The sequence below is a fragment of the Lepidochelys kempii genome, chromosome 3, assembly GCF_965140265.1.
Source record: "Lepidochelys kempii isolate rLepKem1 chromosome 3, rLepKem1.hap2, whole genome shotgun sequence".
NCBI lineage: Eukaryota > Metazoa > Chordata > Testudines > Cheloniidae > Lepidochelys > Lepidochelys kempii.
The window spans coordinates 119,068,827-119,091,847 of NC_133258.1; the positions used below are offsets into that span (position 1 = coordinate 119,068,827).

Consider the following 23,021-nt stretch of genomic DNA (forward strand, 5'->3'; position numbering starts at 1 on the left):
ATTACAGTGGCGCCACTCATGCTGTTATCATTAAAATAAGTCTATAATTCCATTATGCTGTAAATGGGGCTTCATTTTTAGATCAGAAATAAAGTTTAAAACTAACCACAGGCATCCTAAATACTTCTGCATTTAGTGGTCCATGTTTATTCTCTAGAAAATTGTTGTAAATTCTCTTGACCTTCTGCAGCTTTTATTTTAAACCTTTTTGCACTGGATCTTGGGTTGCACTAATTGGTATACAATGGATACAATGAAGCAAATAGACAAGCGAGCACGAACCCTTTGTTTTAGAATGCTTTGATATAGTCACAGAACTAAAATAAGCTTAATTTTTCATCAAAGTTTACAGTGCCTTGATACATGGAACAAACATGTCTCTGGTCCTGAAATGAGCTCTGTGTAAGCACAGAGGTCTGGCTATGCAGCAGTCATTGCAAGGTTGAGGCCTGTAGTAGGTGTTGCCTACACTATGTTGCTGGTCATCTTTTCATTCTTAGTTCTATACAGCACACATCATAGATTATAGAATATCAGGCCATTTTAGATCAGCCAGGTCTTCCCAGACACTTAGAAATTGTAGACACAAACTCAGTTTCCCAACCTTCCTGTGGTTAGGTAAGACTGCTCTGAGACCTTGAGAGAAAGTTGTTACACATTCATTCTTCTGTCCCTAATATTAAGAATAGACGATATTTACAGTGTTCTGTGCTCCTTTGACAAAGTGAATTTCATTCTTAATCAATCTATTGAATGCAGCATCTGATACTATTTTTATATATTTAAAGGGATAGTGCTGTCAAACAAGGTTATGGTGTTTATTGCTTATTGTAAAAATAAAAAGGACTTACATAATAATATCTTTGTACATATTACACCTCTAGCTTAAATCTTAAAAGAAAATGGTTCCAAAAATAAAGATAAGGAAGAAATCACAAAATCTCTCCTTGTGACAAAACATCTCTGAATTTATCTTTGCAAGAGCAGGATAAATTCCTTCTGTCACTTCTTTCCTTCTCCTGAAAACTCAATATTTTAAAGAAAACAAGGGAGACATCAGAGATGGCTGAAGGGAAGAAGATTCAGAAGGGAAAAATGGAGAGAGTGATAGAGACAATGGAGTGATAGAAAAAGAAGGATGAATAGGAAAAGGAAATAAATGGCAGAAATAATAATGCTCCTAAAGGTGAAATTATTTTCCCAGTGAATGATGCTAAATGTGACAATATGACACTAACAACAACATTTTCAAAGGCACCTAAGTCCTATTTTTCAAAAGTTATGTAGATACTTAAGGCCAAATTTTTAAAGGTATGTAGGTGTCTAAAGATGCAGATAGATGCCTAATGGGGTTTTCAAATATATCTAGACACCTAAGATCCAAGGGAATAGTTCGAAATTTTTACTCTTTGAATTTTTACCCTAAACAAATCATAATAGCTAAAAGTCATAATTTACCTTGATTTTTATGGATATGCTCTATTGACAGAAGTGGGAGTTCTTCTGTGCCTAGGTGGTAATATGTAGTCCTAAATATATGCCCCAGCCCACCTTTGAAGGGGCACATCCTTATCCTAGAAGAGAGGAAACAGGCCAGTTCTTCTGGGCCTGTTCAGAACTAACCAGGCACACCTGTGAGGCTTGCGCTACCTGGTTGGGCTGGTGGGCTTAACAAAGGATACCCCACCAAGAAGGGGGTGGTGAACAGGAAGAAGGCTGCTGTATGTTAGAGATGGCTGACCCCAGCAATGGATCAGCCAAGTGGGAAACAGTCACAGGCCTCACTATCCCTGAAGGTGCATGGACCAGCCTTGAAGCAGGAAGCCCCAAGAAGGCAGCTGATGGTAGACCCTAGTTAGAGATACTTTACCAGCTGATAAGCTAAGCTCCAAGGGGGTAACCCCCTCCCCCAAAGACCACCTAAGATACAGACTACTCTTGCCTTTCTTTTCTTGTCCTCTGATTCCCCCTCTCTCTCAAGAGAAAGAGAGAAAACGACCTTTTTGTTTGTTTGGAGAACCCCTTGTGTGTTGCAAACAGGAGAAGGACATTACAAACAACTTGAATTGGGCTCTGGTGGGGACTCAGGAGATCCTGAACCTCCCCCCACCCTACACCACCACCATAATTAAAAAGAGGAATTTCCATTAAATGAGCTTGACTCTCTTTTACTAGCATGATGTCATCACTCTCACACACCCCTCTCAGGAGCTTGTGTTCACAGTTCCCCAGGCACTGCAAGAGGCTGTTTACCAGTAATACACAAACAAGTGAAGAAGAGGTAGCAGGGGATATATATACAGAAAGAGAAAGAGGTTGTAGGAGAGGTGAGCCTGAATGCATTTGGTGGTGTTCTTGGGCCCTCCCAAAAGAATCTTTGAAACGTTAGCAGGAAAACTAAAAAAACCTGTATAAGAGTATTTTCTTTTAAATATGGACATACTATTTAAAGAATGCTCTATCAAAACACTTAATTGACTAATTAAAAATACTATTGATAGGGTTCTTTTAATATAATTTACTGTAGGTGTGTATTATGTATATTTCAGTATTGGTCATGTGCTTGGCACTGTACTGCATACAAAAATAAAGCCAGTCTCAGTACCAAAGAGTTCACAGTCTAAAAGACAAACACTTAACACTGCAGGAGGTACTTGGAAAACTAAATCAGGGGATGACCTAATGCTTGCTTTTTTTCCTCTAAAGTGATAAATACAATTCTTGTGGGCATTGTGGAAAAACAGGGGTTTTAAGAGGGACGTCAATGAGGAAACAGTGACAGCTTGGTGAACTGGGGTCAGGATGGAGTAGTATGAATCCATTATAATCTACAAATCAATAAAATGGATAGCTGATCTTTGTGAAATATTTAGGAGTTTCTCTGGGGGACAGATCAAACAAGCATCGAGACTGATGTCCTGCTTCTAGCAATGTCCCACGCTAGATGGTTCATAGGAAGATGAAAATAAAATATAATTCATGTGACTATTTGAGTGGTACTATACTAATATACTATAAAGGGTTGGGGAGAATTCTTTCCTGACTCCAAATAGTTATGCCACCCAAGAATGAGGACTGATAGCCTTTGTAATTTTGCAAAAAGAAAAGGAGTACTTGTGGCACCTTAGAGACTAACAAATTTATTTATTCCGACCTATTCATGATGACGACAGCACCTCCTTTGTCAGCCTTTTTGATTATGATGTCAGAGTTGTTTCTGAGGCTGTGGATGGCATTGTGTTCTGCACGGCTGAGATTATGGGGCAAGTGATGCTGCTTTTCCACAATTTCAGCCTGTGCATGTCGGCGGAAGCACTCTATGTAGAAGTCCAGTCTGTTGTTTCGACCTTCAGGAGTCCACCCAGAATCCTTCTTTTTGTAGTCTTGGTAGGAAGGTCTCTGTGAGTTAATCTCTAAGGTGCCACAAGTACTCCTTTTCTTTTTGTGAATACAGACTAACACGGCTGCTACTCTGAAATTTGTAATTTTGGTTTCTCCTAGTATGGATCTACCTTTTTGTCTCCTCTCTATGCTTAGCTGGAATTCTATATGGGCTTGTTTTACTGGGAGATTGTGTTTTCCTTCCTTCAAGTTGGGACAAGAGAGAAAGTTAAATTGGGTTAAAACATCACATCAACACAATGGTTATGTTTGTTTCTTCAACTGAAACTGTAATAATTGTTCTAGTTCTGTGTCTCCTCAGCTTTAGAATAAACTTTGGGTGGGGGAACATGGTTGTTTCAGAAAACTTGCAGTTGCAGGGTTGTTATTGGTCATTGTCTTCTTTTCTTCTTGCTGTCAAAATGGAATTCTGCTTTCATTCTGCTGGACTATATGGAATTATTCATGGGCTCTGACTTCTCTTCACAGCAGTGGATCCATAATAAGAGAAGCCAAAATTATAGGTTAAAACACTACAGTTATTTTGCCTTAAATTTCTGCTAGTTCTAAATCAAGCCATTTTAGACCTTTAAAGTTTAAGTCCAATCTGTTTCTGATTATTCAAAACTGAAAGAACAACCATGTGATATGATTATTACAAGTAATAAATAAAACTCAGTGTTAGCCTCCAGAGATTGCTAAAGAAAAGTTTTCCCACTTTCTTAATGAGTCTGTCATAGAGACAGGAGAGTGTGTAGTATTGTGGTGGAACTGTGATGCAGAAAAAATTACTAGAGAACTTGCTTTTGCAAAAATGAAGGGCGTGGGAAACACTCAAAAGCTTTCTGTAACTAGTTAAATTTATTGTATTGTACTTATGACCAAAAAAAAAAAGGGAAATGTTGGTGGTGCTACTACCGCTACCAATAAGATATTGAGAAAGAGTCAGGAGAGTGGAGGTTCAAAGGCAGAACTGCCAGTGCTGGAGGAAGTAAAAAAAAAAAGTAAAAAAAAAATGGTGAGGAAAAACACACATTGTGGAGAACAGTTCACATCATATGCACTGTTAACATGTAAACTGGCATACTTGTGTATATGTGGTGTTCAGTCACACTTCACGAATCAGGTCCTGAAGGTGTTCTGTCAAAGTCCATGATGAAGGAGATGGTTTCATTCTGATGGGTTTTTCAATATTCAGTTAAAAGAAATTGGACAATGTGCCTGAGTAATGTGAGAATATAGGCAATGGTCCTAGCCCCTCTTCCTCCTCTCTTCCAATTCCAATAAGCCTTTAAATTCTGTGCTTAACCCATAACTTCTGGTGTGTCGATTGGAATGAAAAAATAGTTGTCCTGCAACACACTGTGTGAGGTATACAAGTAACACCTTGGGTCCATGGGGCACAACTTGTCAACTAGTGTTTACCCACCTATATAGTCTGGTTGGTATATATGAAACATATACTCAGGTAATTTGAAAGTGTTGAGATGTGATAATAGGTAAATATTTATAGGTGAGGAGACTTGTCACCTAGGGAAATTAGTTTCCCCTTTGTTTCAAAGATCTGCCTTTGTGATACCTCTGCACTCCGGATGGGGTAATATATAGTCATCGCCAGTGACACTAGTATTTTTCCAATAGTACAATTTTTGTAAACTAAGTAATGTGTCTGTGCTACCGGCTTACCTGTCACATGGCATCAACCTGTGTGAAAAGTGAGATAGAAATTTTAAAAAAGTATTGTAACACATGAACATGCAATGTTCTATAAAAAAAGAATAGGTCCTTCCTATCTGCTCTGGTTAATTTAATTATTAATATTTGAGGTTTAATCAATACAATGCTTTGCACCAATTTTAATTAACAGTGTCAAAAAAAAAAGACAAATGCTTCCAAAAATGTTAAGTTATCTGGAATATGAACTGTACAAATCACTTTTTGAGGAGAATTCTCAAATGCTAGATTGAAGGTAAACTTTTTGAGTAGAATTTAGACAGGTCCTACAGTGTTTGCAAAAGGATATTACAGTGTGAAGAGTGGCATGCACATAGATTAGATTGGAAAAAGAAAGTTGGTAGCACTCTTTCAAGCTCCACCCACAAAATAAGCTCCATCAACTGAAATGATCAAAATGAGACATTGCACACAGTGTATTTTGCTGTTGTTTAAATATGATTGTGTGTGTTCTCTAACTCCACTGAGTGTGTGTGTGTTCTCTGAGCTCTTGAACTTGGCTCCTCGAACTTGGTTCCTCTCCTTAGCAGGGCTTGAATAGGCCCATAGGCTCTGCAAGGCAACTTGGGATAAGTTCCTTTTCAACTGAGTTAAAAACATAAGTAGTAGTATCTTGAAATACCACACACTTGTGAATCCAAAGTGATACATCACTTGTAGTAGATTATTATTTTATTCCTCACGTAAGAAAGGAGAGGGATGATCACAGATCTGCACAATGTTGACATCTTAAATGATCTTAGCTGGGCATCTGAATTAACACCTCACTGAGATAAATGGGCTATTGTTACAGACTCTCTGCATACTTGGGTGGCTCTTAGGTAGTTACACTTGTTTTATGTGTTTGATATTTTCTTCACAACCATAACAGTTTAAGAGGTCATTTAAGAAAAAAAAAAAGAAAGCTGAGATTCTGTAGAATAAGACAGCAGCTTGAGAGAGGCACCAGTATGGTGTATGGGCACGTACTAGCTATTTCCGAGCCCTGCATGCAGAGATATAGCTAACAATGAAATCTGTACATACATTAGCTGTTCTTTCCATTGTGCCTGTGATATTATACAACTTTCCAAAGAGATTACATGCAGTTACACACAATACGATCATTAACGTTATCAAAGCAGTCAAGACAACTCTCCAGCAGTGCGCTAATAAAGGCCTGATGAAGAATAAAAATGCCTGTCAGTACAACACAAGAAATGTTGCCTCCATGTGTATGCTTGCATATGCTTATGCTGAGATAAGGGAGAAAGTAAGAGAAGTACTGGCAGTTCTTGATGGAGGTTTAGAACAATAATAATGCAGCTATGTCTGGAATTGCAAAGTAACATGCAGAGCATTGACAACTGAGGCAGATGCGGGGGATGATGATGTTACTGCTGCGATTACTATGTGCTGATGAGGGATGTCATCAAGTTTGCAAAAGAAATGTCTTGCACACCACAGTCATGCTGGTTAATGCATGAAGATGGTGAGATGATCAGGTTTTTTGGAAGCCCTATTCATTTAGGGTCCAACTTGCTTTTGGGCAGTGGGCGGTTTCAGTGCCTAGTGAAGACAGGCCAATGTAAAGGGATTATGTGGTCCTTTATAATGGTCAAATTAGCTGAGTAAACTCTTACTGCCAGCCTAACAAGGAATGCCAGCAAGCCACAGTGCTTAGTGACAGCTGGGAAACAACATTTGTGGAGAGGAAGAACATAGGGAACAGCATCTTCTGTCTCCTTCTTTAGCCATAGCTTGAGGGTTTTGGGCACTGGTCAGTGTTTCTTCCAAGGATAGGGAGTAACTAATGCCTAAGGTGAGAAAGTGCAAGGAAAGAGGATAGAGTTAATAGCTGTTTTTACTTGCGTGTATAGTGCCTAGCACAATGGGTCTTCAACTGTAGTTGGGTTCTCTGTGCGTTATCCTAATACAAAGATTAAATAATAGCAATAGCAACAGGCCAAGTAAATGGAGGAGGCGGAGGGAACCAGGAAGAGGGGCAGAGTTCAGACTGGAAACAGAATGTGACTGGTGATTAGAGACGGGACACAAGGCGTGGCTGGGTGGGAAGATCCCATCAAGGCTCAGGTTAGAAGACTTTTATTGTTTTACAAGTTACAAATCAGGAGAGGTCATTGTGTTCCCCCCACCTCAGCCCACACAGCGGCTCACTCAGACTCGCCAGAGGCGAGCAGCACGGCATGCTGGGAGTTGTAGTCCTGCCTTCTCCGCCCCCGCTTCCCTCCCTGTGTCGTGCTGCGCGGAGGGGTGGGGGCGGGAGCGGGACTACAGTTCCCAGCGGTCCGGGGCCCTTCCCTTCAGCTCAGACCAGGCATTGGCGGCGGGTCCCTTCCTCTCTCGGCTCTCGGCAGCGGATTGGCCCCTGCGGCTGGCAGCCGGCAGCTGCTGCCTGGGGCTGGCTGGAGACGCTGCGGGCTGCCGGGCGTCGGTGCGAGGGAGTGCTCCGGGGGCCGCAGACGGAGCCGGCGGGAGAACGGGGGCGGGACCTGCAGCAGCTGCCGGGCGAGGAGCGAGTACCTGGCCGAGCCCAGCCCCGGCTCGAGGGCAGCAGCGGGGGCCGGGCGAGCGCCTGGGGAGGGGTTTGGTGCCCCCTGGGCACCGGCAGCCGTTGTGACCCCCGCCGCCGCCGAAGATGAAGAGGTGGCTGCTGCTGCTGCTTGGTCTGGCTGCTGGGGCCAAGCCCGGCTAAGGGCAGAGCCGGAGGAAGGGAAGGGGAGCGGTCGCTGCGCTGTGCCGCAGGGCTCCTCGCACCTGGGCTTGGCAACGAGCCGCGGCAGCGGCGGGGCGTCGTTCGCTGGGCGGTGTGAGCCCGAGCCCGCCTCTGGGCGCGGAGGTGTCAGGATGCGGGGTGGGACCCGCCAGCCCCTCTGCCCTGCGGGAAGGAGCCCGTGTCCCCACAGCGTCTGACTGAGCCGTGTCCGCCTCGGAGGCGGTGGGAGAAGGTGGCAGGGAGGTGACGCTCTGTGTGGAGAAGACGATGGGGAGGCAGAGTCCTGGGCGGAGAGACACATGCTACACGCAGTGAGTCCTCTTTTCGGGGGGTGGCAGAAAACCGGCTGCCATGCGGGATTGATCCGGAGCAGCGGCGTGAGCAAGCGGTGGGGACCTGTTGTCTAGAAGAACTTGGGTTTGAAAACAGCCACCCACACACCTCCAGACGCTGACACCGCCCACTGCCCAAAAGACAGGGGTGAGGAGGAGGAGGAGGAGGAGGAGGAGGAACTTCTCTTTTTATATGTGTATGAAAAGGATGAGGACTGGCTCCAAGGGTGTCCATTTCTGCCAAGGATAGGCACTGACTTGACTCTGCTTCCTCCCTGCTCGAACATTTTTTAGTTTTATGGAGGGAGAAAATAGAAAATAAACGTTCACTTCCTCAGAGCAACGATCAAAATTCACCTCCCCAGACGAACAAGAAGAAACAGCAGCAAAGCAGCCACTTTGCATTGGATTAGGAGGAAGAAATCCCTCTACAGTGTGTTTCTCCAAAGCTGGAGTTGCAGCTGGGTTTGTTTGTGCTTGCCTTGTGTGGTGTCTCTTTGAGGGGGTGGGGATGATTTTCTCTTTGGAATATACATTTTTCTTTTCGTGGTAAAACCTGCTGTCTGGAGGAGTATTATAACAAATATCTCTGAATGGGAGAGACTCAACTGCTGAACCTCTTTTTACCTAAAATGTTGATCCCCAGATAAATCTGAGGGTGTGCTCTTTTGAGAAAAGAACAACCACTCCATTAAAGATGAACACTTTTTAAGTTTTGTGGTCAACCAATCTGTTTTGTAATTTTTTTCTGGTTCCTGTTTTGTGACAAATTGCTCTTATAACCATAAAAGACTATTTTAAATGAGTTCGTAATTTTGGTGGGGTGGGAAGGAATACCTCCCAGGCATTTCTAATATGACAGCTTTGGTTTCTCAAGAGTTAATCGGGCTTGCGTGATACATTTACCACTGTTCTGGTAACAAACTTGCCTTTTTAAAAAAAAAAAAATTGGGGCTAGTGGGGAGGATTATCTTGGTCAGAAGAATATCTTTGTTTTGGGGGTGTTTCCCTCATTACACTCCCTTGATGACTCCTGGAGGTGGTAGTGGGCCCATGAAAGACTGTGAGTACAGTCAGATCAGCACACACAGCTCTTCATCTCCCATGGAGTCTCCCCATAAGAAAAAGAAAGCAGCTCCCAAGAGAAAATGGGAGGTTTTCCCTGGAAGAAACAAATTCTTTTGCAACGGAAGGATCATGATGGCCCGGCAGACTGGAGTCTTCTACCTGACTCTGGTTCTCATCTTGGTCACCAGTGGACTCTTCTTTGCATTTGAGTAAGTGACAATAAAGCTTTCGTTCCCTCCTACTGTCTTACTGCATGTATTAAATTTCCTGGAAGAAAACTAGATACAGTGCAGTTGAATTCATTCGGGTGTCATTGAGGACATTTGAATGAATTGAGATGATACAGGTTTGTATAATTGAGAGGAAATTCAATGTGCTAGACATCAAGTGACACAACCCTGTTTTAGTTAAAGAAGGTTCTTGGTTCTTGGGGTTAGATAATCAATGTTGTACTGTAGTTGCTTTCAAAATGTAATTATTCTGGTGTTTCTGTATATAGTAATAAGAATGCATAATAGCAGGAGTTAGGATGTGGAGGCGCTGATGTAGGTGCTTGTCTATCAGTTTCTCAAGAATGAGAATTGACAGATGCAAAAATGCCATCCACTTTCTCATAGTTGAGCACTGAAAGGTAACCTTCCTTTTCACTGGACTATTTAGGATTACTTTTTTTTAAACTCTTATGAAGTTAGCTGTAATAACTGTTAGACTATCTGTCCTCTGTGTTTAAAAGGTCCAAATGATGTTTGTGCCTGTAGAGCCACCAATGTTTCAGTGACAATTTCAGATGTTGTTCAGTATTCTATCACCATCTAGCTGGGTACATTTTCTTCTTGTTCTGTATCAGTGTCTGAGGGAGCTCCATCTCTGGTTTATGATATCTTGTTTTACTAAGATTTTTGTAAACTGCTTTAACATCAGTTTTTAGAGACTAATTCTCCATTGCAATGATAATGCCTAGCTATATGCAGGGCAAAGTGTAAAATATTATCAGATCAGAAGGTACTAAATTTTCCACTGTTTGCAATGGTGAAATGGACTGTACAAGATGCAGGACAGTGGAGAATTGCACACTTGGGCCTGGTCTACACACAGTTTTTATACCAATTTCCCTATTTCAATTAGGGATGTGATTCTCTTTTTACTGGAATAATTAAGTCAGTATAACCCCTTTAAAGTGAACACAGTTATATCAGTATAACTTATTTTTCTACATGTCTGGGAAAATGCTACATCATTATAAGTTATACTGATTTAACTACACACCTGGGGGTTGTGCTGCTTAGTTGTATTGGTTTCAAACCAGTACTGGTGCAAAAACTGTGTGTACATGAATTTTTGGTCTGTGGTAACAAATCTCTTCCAGAAACAGGCACAAGTTTCTGGCCTTCTAGCTCCATAAGAACCATTTCTTTTTATGTAAACTTAGCTGTTATTTCTAAAAATCATATTCTGAAGCTTGTAAAGTAGTCCAGTCATACAGTGCATATTGATGCTTACCATCTTCAGGAAGCTAAGTAGTGGTATTAATAGTCTCTGGATTGGACCAGCTAAATGCAGAAATCCTAATTTATTGGTAGTATTTAGGAAGATACGTTCTGATTACCTGCTGAACTTATATGTACTGAACTCTAAAAGCTTTTGTTTGTTTTTAAATATGTCACCTGGAATACATTGAAGATATTACTTTCCAGAGGGAACTGCTTACTGTAAATCTTACTGTAGACTCTGTGAAACTTGTTGAACCTCAGTGACTATTTGAGCTAACATGGTCAATGATGGTAATCTGTCCACCAATTATATTTATTACATATGTTTCCTCTTCTAGTTTTAAGCAGATATTATGAATGTTTCCTTTCAGTACGTTTGATTAGTAACTGACTTTGTTGAAGGTGTCAGTGGATACATCTGGACTGCAAGGGAAAAAAGCCCTGGCAGTGAGTCTTGGAGCCTGGGTCAACTGCGGCAGGCTCACAGGGCTTGCACCACAAGGCTAAGAATAGACATTCCCGGTTGGGCTGGAGCCCAGGCTTTGATATCCGGTGAGGGTGGAGAGCCCCAGAGCCCAGGCTCTGGCTTGAGTGAGAATGTCTATGCTGATGTTTTTAGCCCCCTAATGTGAGTGTGGTAGTTGACCCGAGCTCTGAGACTTGCTGTTGTGGTGTGTGGAGTGTTGTGTGTGGGGTTTTTTTTTTTTTTTTTTGGCAGTATAGATGTACCCAGTTAGGCCCATATGGGCAGATTCTTGAGTCTTTGTGGAGCCTCACTGAGTATGTCTATGCTGCCTTGTGAACCTGGGTCAGTAGGACTTGGCTTGTGGACTTGTTTTTTCTAAGCCTGTGCTTGGGTGTCCACACTATATTGTAAACCTGGGCTCGCCGTTGCTGGTCCTGGGTCTCACAGCCATACTGATATGTCCATACTCAGACCTTTTGGACTCAGGTCAATGGCTTGAGCTGTGTCCACAGTGCAAAATGACAGAGTTTGACCCATCCTCCTACCAGGGTCCTAGGACCTGGGTCCTGAGTACTTGCTGACCTGAGTCAGGCTGATTTGTGTGTGGATGGAAGGGGGGATATGGGCTCAAACCCGAGTCAGAGCTCGGGCTTAGTGTGAAGTGTAGACATACCCATCGACTTCAGTAGGACTTGCATGAACATACTGGTACCACAGAAAGAAGCTTGGAAGTTCAGGGTACAAGTTGTTACATTTTAAATTGAAATATTTTAAAGTAAATTACAGATAATGGCTTGACAGGAAGTTGTAACTTTCACTTAAATTCGACCTTCCAAGGAAACATTTTGTGTTGAAATATTCTGCTTGGTTGCACAATTGAAAACAGTTAAGTTAGGAACAGCTGTTAGCTTTTCATCACTATCCTGAATTTATATTAGAAGTCCAGTAAAGTTATTTAAATTGTATCTCTGAGCGTGAGTGCTATGTTAGTGTTACTGTATGTAAACTGCACTGAAGATTAAATTTAAAATTATCTAAACTTCATCTAGTTGTTATTTAAGTGCTAATGCTACTGGACATTTTGAAACTAGGAAATAGCTTTGTGACTTTTGTGGCTGCATAGCATATCTGTGTGTGCACATACTGTTTCTGAGTAATTCTTGCACTCTTCCCCTTTAAACTGAATGCTTAACAAATTGTCAACAAAATTTAGTTCAATGAATTTAAAAAACTACTTGCTTCAAGAGGAGAGCAGCAAAAATGTTCTCCCTAATAATGTCACTGTTGTGTGGCAGATTTTGTTTTTATGCAGAAAAATGCATGCAGTGGAATTGTCAAGTCACCATCTAAAGCATCATTTAATATTGGCTTGTGTAGCTAATTGCTCGGTATATTTGTGGGTTTATTTGGGCTATACAAAGAGGAAGATATTTTAGAAAGTGATTCCCTATTGAAAAGTGTTTTGGAATAGTTTCTAAATTGAGGGTAAGTTTTTCTCGCTTGAACTTGCTGCAAGTGATTATCCTTTCCTTTTAAGAAATACTTGTTTATGTTACTTGAGAACAGCATTAATTAAGAGCACAAACTAACAGTAACTTTAACCAAATCAGTTTCCCAAAGACACCAATAATTTTAGATTGTGTATACAAACAGATTATGTCGATAGAAATATAGCAGTTTAGGAACAGGATTTATATTATCCCTTCTGTGTGCATGAATTCTATTAGTGTTAATAGGAATTGTATACAGACTTGGGTACATACATCTGAACAAAGTATAGGAAGGGAACCATTACTTGCCAGTCTTCAAATTGCTTTTTCTTTTTGCTACAGAAGAAGGAAGATAACTTTGCTCTTGACCTGAAAGATTGGGGCTAATTGTTTAAATTGTTCAACTTCTGTACCCAAGTTGAAGGGAAACGGGGGAAGAGGTTTTTTGTTGTTTTTGGTAGCTTATTCCTGGGAACCTATATGACCTTAACGTGGATGTTTGTCCCTCATTCCCTTGACTTCCTACATTCCTTTTCATGTGCTATAGTACCCGATTTCTTTTTCTCTCCTCCTCATTTTGTACATACTACCCCCATTATCTGGAACAGGCTTTCTTCCTCATTGATTCGCTTTTGCTCCCTTTCCAAAAGAGCAATAGATTTTTCTGTCATTCTCTCAAACAATCAATTTTTTTCATTTGGACTGTTATGGTTTGCTATCATTGCTGTCCAACTATCTTTCTGACCTGCTTCCCTTGTCATGCTTTTCCCTCCCTCATTTGCCCTTGCATCCTGTTTTCATCTCCTATTCGCTTCCATCTCCGATTTGCTCCTATGACATCTCTTCTTTCTCTCATTTCACTTTCCTCTCTTCAATAGGCCCAAATATGCATATACAAAAATTATAAACAGATTTAGTTTTTAAGCAACTAAAATACTTAGAAAACCACAAACTAAAAAACCTCAAGGAGCACACATAACAAACTGAGGTAGACATGTGGTCATCTTCTTGTAAGCTGCCTTTTCCCTGCGCTTCTGTTTGGATATAACATGATACTGCACGCAACCTTGGGTCCCAATCCTGGAAGTGGTTCTGTGCAAATGGATGTTTGTGTCCATGCAAATTCCTATTGTTTTCAGGAGATTCATGCAGGTTGAAGGATTTGCTTGCATGCAGCAGTTTTCAAGATTGGGGCCCTAGTTTGTAAATTCTTTGGGGCCCAAAGAATGTTGGCCCAGACTTTCAAAAGTGATTTTGGATGCCCAGCTTGACACTTTAAAGGTGTCTGGTTTTCAGAAGATGGTGCTCAATATCTTCAAGTGGCAAGGTGGCACCCAGAATCGCTTGTTCTTTTTATTTCTCTGTAAAACCTTACACAGGTATTGATTCAAGCGATTGGTTCCTGATCCTGCAGCCTTTCCTATGCTCATTCATTCTGTCTGATAAATGGACTTCGCACGCTTTATTTTTTCCTTTGCTCTACTACATCTATATGTATTTCTAAAATTAATCAGTGCTCATGAAAAGGTATTGGCTTGACAATCATGGAAAATGAAGTATCGTAATCTCAGAATAGATATAACCTGAGCAATATTAGTGCAAATTTTCCTATGCTGCCTTGCCGATGCAGTAAAAGGGGTTGCACATCTCTAACTAAATTGGTGTATCATTGCAACTTATTAGTGCAGTTTAACACCTTTTGGCTTGAATTAATTACATGTACACATCCAGGGAAGAATAAACCTATCTACTTTGTACATGCACTTGTTCAATCACAGGAGAGTAAGATATGCAATTCAACCTCCATCACATTAGAAAATAGCGTCTTTGTTTTAAACTTATGTGCATGTTAAGCCTTGTCTAAACGTGCTCAAATTACATTTTTTGAACTAAAATATAGTGTTTGTATCAATCTAATTAAACCAGTTCCTATGTCATTGTGGGTACACTTCAATTTGGAAAACAGTTATAAATTGATTTAGTGTGTCCACATGGGTTGTACTGGTTTAACTAGTTTGATATAAAACACAAATTTTCACTTAAGTGGATGCAACTTGTATGTGTTGACAAGCCCTTTACCTTCTAATTGGTATAGTAACAGTTGGTGACCTGTTCTGTGCCTTCTTACTTTGAGTACCACTGTTACTAGAGAACTTTTCCTGATTTATACCTTTTTGTATAGAATTTAGAGATTGTACAGTGAAAGTAGTAGTAAACACACTATACTGAAATGATATGACTTTGCCACTCACTGCAGCAAAACCTTGACGAATCAACACTCGTATTAGCAAGCTACGTGATTTCACTGTGTAATCAACCATTGCTTTAAAAATGATGTTTTATGCTAATCAGGGAGATAGTGTAGCAATCAGTGAATTGATGTTGTATTATCAGATAACTTTAGCCTTCTCTTTATTTTTTTTTAAAATGCGTAACTTGCTTACATTTTTCATTTCCAGGCAATCCATGCACAAAAATGTAGTATTTTCGTGCCTATTTGATTAGATAAATTAGCATACTAGCTGTAATATAGGACAAAATATTAAACTAGACTAAGTTGGTTGGTGCAGACGTTTAGTTCAGATTTTTTTGGTGTTGCAGGGCCTAAGTTTCATTTTCAGAAATAACTTAAGCTCTTCATGTCTTCTTAAAAGCTCTGTGTAGCTTGAAATTTTGTGTGTCTCACCAACTTCAGTTGGTCAAATAAAAGGTATTACCTAACCCATCTTGTCTCTTAGGCTCCTAAATTGCTTTTGAAAATGAGATTTAGGAGCTTAAGTCACGTAGGCCTTGTGTCACTGAGCAAAGCAATGCCTAACTACCTTTACAAATCTGTGCCTTTCTCTTTTTATTGGTGTTTTAGCACACTTCTAGTATTGTGATTTTAAAAAATCTGGAATTTATATCGGAGAGGTGCACTGAAAAATGCATAAAAATGAAAGTTTAATTGATCTAAATAGCAATAACGTAAGCTTCAAAGCACAAATTGATGATAAAACTACCTCTATTATACATACATTTATTTAATTGAAGATGGAAAACACATCAAAGCGTAGAATAAACCTAAATGATTACTTTGTTGGAAGGGTATCATACTGTACAGGCTACTTTGACTGACCTATTGTGTCAGCAACATGCATTCTCTCCTTTCCTGGAATTTAAATAACTGCTTCTTGTCTTCTTCTAGTACATGATCTAAAGATATTAAAGTGACAATGTGGTCAAAAATGAAGTGTTAGAAAAGATGTCAAATAAGTGTTTAAAATATATATATTTATCCCTGTATGGAATATTCCAACAACCTGATGAGGCTAATATAATATTATAATTCTTTCAGGGATACATTTCATAGTTCTGAACTGTTAACTGGAACTCCCACTGACTGAAATACGAAGAATCCCAGAGGAGCAATGGTGCAGCAGTAATATTATCAATTACATCAATCTTAGTATTAATGACTGTGTGGAGATCACTAAATCACATCTTATTTAGTAGCAAACGTTACCTGTGGTGAGTTTAACTGTTAAGACTGGTGGTAACATACTGCATGTAGCATTGCTCATCCTGAAGGTACCAAGAGGTATTTTAGAGTAAGCATTAGGATACACAAATTGAAGGAATTACTTCACTGACACATGTGAAATGTAGTAGCTGCTTGTAGGGGTAATTATGAACGTAAAAGAATTAGCTTAGGATAACAATATATTTGCTTTATGGCTTGTGGCTAGTAAGGAAAAGGCCCCAGTCAGCAAATAAAAGAAGGTAGTGAGAATAATAATTAATATTATTATTTGTAGTGTGGGGAAGGATAGTTCAAAAATAACTAATAAAATGAAGTGCTATAGTAAAAAGACAAACTGGCTTAAAAGAAACAAGTGCAATCCTTCCCACTGTTCTGCTGGTAAGCAAGGCGGGGTGAGGAGACGGGGAGGAAAGGCCTTGGGAAGGAAGTAAATTGTAAATCTTATCTGGATTAAGACAGGAAATAAGGGTGAATTGTCTCAAATTTGGTTTTTAGCTGAAGTTGGTAATTGGCAGTGACATCACTTGTTTGTTAAAGGATATAAAAAAGTAAACTCTTCAAACATTCGTTGCTAATACCTGCCTGACCAATATGGTTCTAAGCACCCCTGGGTTTAGCGTGTTTGTAAGTATCTTGATCATATGGTTATAAATGTTTTGTTACTGTTGGATGTAGTACATTGCTAATTACTTAGGCATTTTTAGAGCAATTGTATAAATTCCAAAGGCCAAATGGTTTTAATAAAGGAATTAATAGTTAAATTAATGTCATGGAAATACCCCCTGTATAACTAGAAATTCCAACACTGCATTAGTAATGCATAGCAACATAATCAAATGCTATGATGTACTGGAGGGGAGCTCAGAACTCCTTGTTAAAATTCTTCCATCAAATTGAAGGTAGAGTAAAAGTAATATCCCTGCCTGTGGTGGAATTCACTTCTCTAAATTATCCTTAAAGCATCCATGTCAGAGAGAACTTATTCCTGGGCTTTATTTAAAAAGCAAAACAAAAAAAAACTTTCTGAACTACACTTTCTGTACTTAGACTATGTCAGATTGCAACAAGTATTAGATATTTTCCTTGTGGATGATGCCCATCTACTGACATACCTAACAATGTCTTCATCTTCTTCACCATCCCCACTTCAAATTACCCAAGTTGAAAAATGGTAACTATCAATGAGTTCTGTATATTTTTGAGGCACTAAGTATACTTAGTGTAAGTTTTCTTTTTGGGGGACTTTCCTTGATTATGAGAGAGTAGGTAAATGAATACATTTGTTCCCTTCATTTCTGCAAGCATGCACCCTAGAGATTATCATGGGCTAAATGGGAACTTTTTTTGTTCTGATGGTTCTGGGGAAAACAGGAGGAAGAAGATGAGACCCAGGTTTGCTTTTAACTCAATTTCTATAAAATTGGGAATATTGAACAGTTCTCATTGTAACATTTGTTAAAATGGGCTCCATTTATATGGTAGTCCTCAAATTAGTGTAAAAGAGTAAATAGGTTGTTAGTTGGAGGGGTGCATATTTAAATCATCCTCCTAGCTTTAGCCTCTGTTTCTGTTTTCCCTCCTATAACTGCATTTCTGTTCTGTTCAGCCTCCTCCTCTCCAACTTTAATATAATGGTTATAAGGATTTTTTTAAAATATTCTTTAGGGGAAAAAATCCTAGCTCTGTATTTCTGGGAGTTGATGCATGATGACATCATCAGATACTATGGTGATGGGCACCTATTTAAGAACCTTGAGAGAGATATCAGTGTGGCCTTGGGCAACTTGTGTACAAAAATCTTCAGAGTAAAATGTGAAAATGTACTTGGAAGTCTCTTTTGCCTAGAGCCATCCCTCTCTTTTTCTGGTCTTCGTTCTATATCTGTCCATTTTAATGGGAATCTAGATGGCTTTTGTCATGAAAAATGTCTCCTTACTGGTGAAGAGACTGAATTATTCCAACCAAATGTTTGTCTGAAATAGTTAACTGGAGACCACCAGAACTCAGTTTTCTCTGCTGCATAAGTAACCTTTGGCACTTCCACACCAATGCTAGAGAGAGAAATGTACAACTGCATTTTTTTGGATCATTCTTATGATTTCAGGGAATAAATGAAACTTCTTATTGCCTAAATAAATTACCAAGTTTTTGTTGTTGTTTGGTTTTTTGTTTTTTGTTTTTTTGCATAAGATTAACTTTATTAAAAATTAAGTCCCAGACAATAAAATCTCCATGTGAAACCACTGGTTCTCCAAAACTATATGTAGCATTCAAAATGTCTACTATAGTATAGTAACTCACTTTTCTAATAATTCTATTACTGGAAAACATGAGAATTGCCATATTGGGTCAGACCTGAGTCCATCTAGTCCAGTATCCCAATGCTGGCTGCTGTCAGAAACAGAAGCTTCGGAGGAAAGAGTAAGAACCCTACAAGTAGGCATATGTGGGATAATCTGTCTCCCACATCAGGTCCCATCCTGATCTGTGGTAATGTAGAGATTGTCTTGAGCCCTGAAGCTTGAGGTTTAATATCCCTTGCAAAAATTTTATGTCTAACTCTGGATAGTCTTTCGGTAGTGGTTTTGTGCACCTTCAAATCCAAAACTTTAAGATTATTGTCTCTGTAATTCTTTGACGTTTCTGCCTAGTGAAATGGCGTTCTTAATTCATCAGATTTGAGGTTTTCATTCTTCATATAAATAGTTTCTTTATCATTAAGCGTGCTTGGGGTTTTTTTTTGTTTTAAATCTACTTCACTATGAAAGGAGAAGGAAATTAGTTTACATAGGACCTAGACAAAAATGATGCTTTGTACTCCACATAACCTTATTCCTGAGTTGTGTTGACGTAGTTTTAAAAAAGTGAATTTCTAGCTCTACTAGAAACAGCAGAAAGAAGTTGAGCTTTTAATTGGGCACATCAGGTAATTGAATGTAACTACTCGTCTGCCCTAAAAATAAATTTTATATATATATATATATATAGTGGTTTAGGCCTCTCATTTGGGTCATGTATTTATAAAACAAAATAAAAACTTGCAAAACATAATACTAATGTTTGGAAACTTCCCATGAAAAGTTATTGTTTAGATTTGAATACTTGCAATCCAAACATTGAAACTTCAACTATTGTATAAAGCTGAAGTTGACTATTAACAAAAATTAAACTGAAAATCTATTGCAATTGTCCAAGCCGAGTGACATGCAAAGCAGTGATGGAAAAATGTTAGATTTTTTTTAAAGGGTAATAACCTAAGGTCGTTTTAGTGTAACAGGTATGGAAGTGTTTGATTTTTGATCTGATAAAACTCTTACTTTAAAGAAACACTATTAGTTGGCAGCTATAGAAATATTTATAATCTTTCTGAGTTGCATCCAGAAAATAAAAAGATGCTTGTGCACAATGTTCTGTCACCGAAGTTGGTAGCAAAAGTCCTATTAACGCTCATGGGAGCCAGGATGAGGCTCATAATTAACCTTAACAAAAGTTACTAACAATTCTGCATAATTGCAACCCTCCCCCCGCCCCCACCCAAGCTTACCTTGTTTTGAATTTTTGCACTAGATATCTTTTAATGATGTGAAACTCAAATGTTTGGCACACTTTTTTTCTTCATTTTGCACCAACGCTCTGTCTTCAAAGTAAATGCACAGCTTTTTAGACCAAACCCTTTTACAAGGCAAAGTTGTGGGAGGAAGCTAAAACCAGGCTTTGTACCTTAAGCTGGTTGCAATTTTTTTAACTTGGGTATAGGTTACTGCCTCTCTAATTTAGCCTTTGGCCTAATTCTAAAATTTTTTGAACCACGTGAAACTCCCATTGGTGGTCTGTGGGTACTAAGTAGGATGACCAGATGTTCCGATTTTATAGGACAGTCCTCGTGTTCAGGGCTTTGTCTTATATAGGCACCTATTACCCCGCAGCCCCTGTCCTGATTTTTCACACTTGTTGTCTGGTCACCATAGTACTAAGCATTTCTTAAAATCAGCCCCATAGCTTTGGAAAACTGTGGAATTACAATACTTACTGAATTATTTTCTGAAGTTTTAATTATGAGATTGGTTTGCTGTAATATAACAGTGATTTAGCTTCCATGTCCCCGCTCCTTTTCTTTTTGATTAGTGACTGTAATGTTGATGCACATTATTGTGTCACGGTAGCTAATGAGATCTTGCATAATGAGCTTAACTAATGAGATCACAGCTGCTTTTTTGTTTTACTTTCTCCCCAATTTAAATCTCACATTGCAGTAAGTGCTGTTAGTATATTTGCTGTATGCAGTCATTCTTTTTTAATTAAAAAAAAAAAAGCTTGATACAAAGTACAACTCTAATGCAACACTGGGAATTTAAACTCAGAAAAGTTTGGCTGTAGAAAAGTTGATTTTTCACAACAGCTGCAACTTGTGAATTGTGTGGTTTAAATTCTTAAGCAAAATATTGCATAAGTGTATTTTTTGTAATGAATTTAAAACATAGTAGATGAGCTAATTCTTTTAGCCATTCAAGAGTGAGGAACACATCTACTTGGAGCTACACTACCATTTTAGCAAGTTAGTCAGTTGAAAAATTGTTCATTGCTGTTTAGGAGTTTTGAATACACATTAAACATCATTAGTCCTCTTGATCAATAGTACAGTCTGCTTTTTTCAAGCAAACAAAATGATTCCATTGCTTACATTTTATTTAAGCAACAGATGCAGTTCAGGTAAATGTTTTTTAAAAAATGAAGATAGATAACTTATGAAATGCGAATTGCTAAGAAGAATTGCTAAATCCTTAAATATGTGTGTTGGTGATTGATTTCTAACATTCAATTGCTGACATGGCAGTACATTCGGGGAAGAAAAGATTATTGAAGGCAGGTCTCCATTTAAGAATTGTTACTGGCATAGTCATGGTGATTAAGGGGTCTGAATTTTTTTAACGGCATAACTATGCCTGCAAAAGCCCTACAGTAGATGGAGCTAAACTAGAAAAGAAGTGTTCTAATATGGCATTAGAAATTAGAATAAAAATTTCCTAATGTGAAATTATTTCATAGATTTAAAAGCACTTGAAGAAAAGAGGGAATTAGAATGACAGTGACTTCTCCATAAGTTTAGCATCACCACTGCAGCTCTGTAATAAACCAGAGGTAGGGTATTTGCTTTGTTTTGGTTTCTGAAGATAACAGAAGGATTGTGAATTTGCACTACAGTGATGGAGAATAACTTATGGCTGTGTTTACTATTGATTTGAACTTTCCCCAAGGCTAAGCAAACTTTGGGTGTAGAACCAGTCAAGTAAACTTTTTATCGTTACTTGTCAAGACCAGGACATAAAATATCCATTGTATGAAAGCATATTATGTAAAAGATTGGAATAGACTGTGTAAAGTGTGTATCCATTCCCAGTTGGTCTCAGTGAATTCTAACATTCTCCTCCTCCTCCCCACCCAAAGTCAATGAAAGCTATTGTCTACACTCAACTGACATTTCTTAAAAAATGTATTCCAGTTCTAGTGTCACACTGGTTACACATAATGACAGGAGTGTGTTTATTTGGCCACTTGCAGCTGAAGAATGAACCCAACTTACTTTTAAACCCTGCAGAGCTGCATTTATCTGACTGGAAATGATTATTCTAGAATGAAGTCTTTATTCTAGGATAGGTTCCACATGCCGAGTTATTCAGCTACAGCTGTGTCAGTCAATTTCCCCTGCACCCAGCCCTTTTATAAATATATATATATATATATATATAAATATATATATATATATATATATATATAAAATATATTTTTAGCCTCTCCTTCCCCCTCATCCTTTCTCTTACTGCCTTTTCCCACTCTCTTCCCTTCTTATAGGTCAGCAGGGCTGTGGTGTCTAGAATGTTTTGAAAGTGTTAAAAAAATTTTTTTAAAGCCTTTTACCAGCAGTCTTGTACCCCATATACTCTTGCTTTTTGGTATTTTTCTACTACTATCATGTACATCTTGGGATGATTTAATTGGGGATTGGTCCTGCTTTGAGCAGGGGGTTGGACTAGATGACCTCCTGAGGTCCCGTCCAACCCTGATATTCTGTGATTCTATGATCTGTGACTTCAGCTAAAAGTGGGTGGGGGAATCTAGGTAGTATTTGTTGCCAGCAAACTGAATGTTTGAGTGCAGGAGCCAGTACATCTACACTATGCAAAAAAAACCACCCAAAACCCATGGCAGCAAGTCTCGGAGCCCAGGTCAGGCTTGCAGGGCTCAGGCTATGGGGCTAGAAATAGCAGTGTAGGTGTTTCTATGTGGACTGCAGCAAGGGTGACCAGATGTCCAGATTTTATAGGGACAGTCCCGATATTTGGGGTTTTCTCTTATATAGGCACCTATTACCCCCACCCCCTGTCCCGGTTTTTCACACTTGCTATCTGGTCACCCTAACTGGAGCCCATGCTCTAAGCCCCACACTTCTCACTGGGTCTTAGAGCCTGGGCTCCAGCCTGAGCAGGAATGTCCATGCTACTATTTTTAGCCCGGTAGTGCAAGCCCGAATCCGTAGACCCAGGCTCTGAGACTCACTGCCATCGGGTGTCTTTTTGCATTGTAGACGTGTCTTTAGACTAGAGAATTCCATATATGCAGTACGTTAGAGAATTAACCTTTAAAATTATTTTGTAAATTGGACACTTACAACTAATTTGAGCATAAGGAATTGCCTGCTGAGTAGGGAAAAGGGAAGGAGTTATGAATTAGGAATTGCACAATCCTGCACTTTGGCTGAGAAGTCACTTTCAGTCTAATAACTTGGGGCTGATCCCTTTTTAAGAGGCAAATTCCAAAGGTTC

At 39.3% G+C, this 23,021-nt stretch overlaps 1 protein-coding gene across 6 annotated transcripts in view; it reads left to right on the plus strand.

Moving 5' to 3' along the window:
* The first annotated feature begins 7,426 nt into the window (after window positions 1-7,426).
* The window catches only part of ZDHHC14 (zDHHC palmitoyltransferase 14), a 169,120-nt gene continuing 153,525 nt past the window's right edge, over window positions 7,427-23,021 (plus strand). For 4 of the 6 annotated variants that reach the window (XM_073337756.1, XM_073337758.1, XM_073337757.1 and 1 more), the window contains exon 1: window positions 7,428-9,440. In XM_073337756.1, coding sequence (XP_073193857.1) covers window positions 9,190-9,440 — 251 coding nt within the window. In that variant the 5' untranslated portion in view covers window positions 7,428-9,189. Of the gene's footprint in view, window positions 9,441-23,021 lie in introns of all 6 variants that reach the window. The other 2 variants (XR_012158100.1, XM_073337761.1) reach the window with 1 other exon arrangement.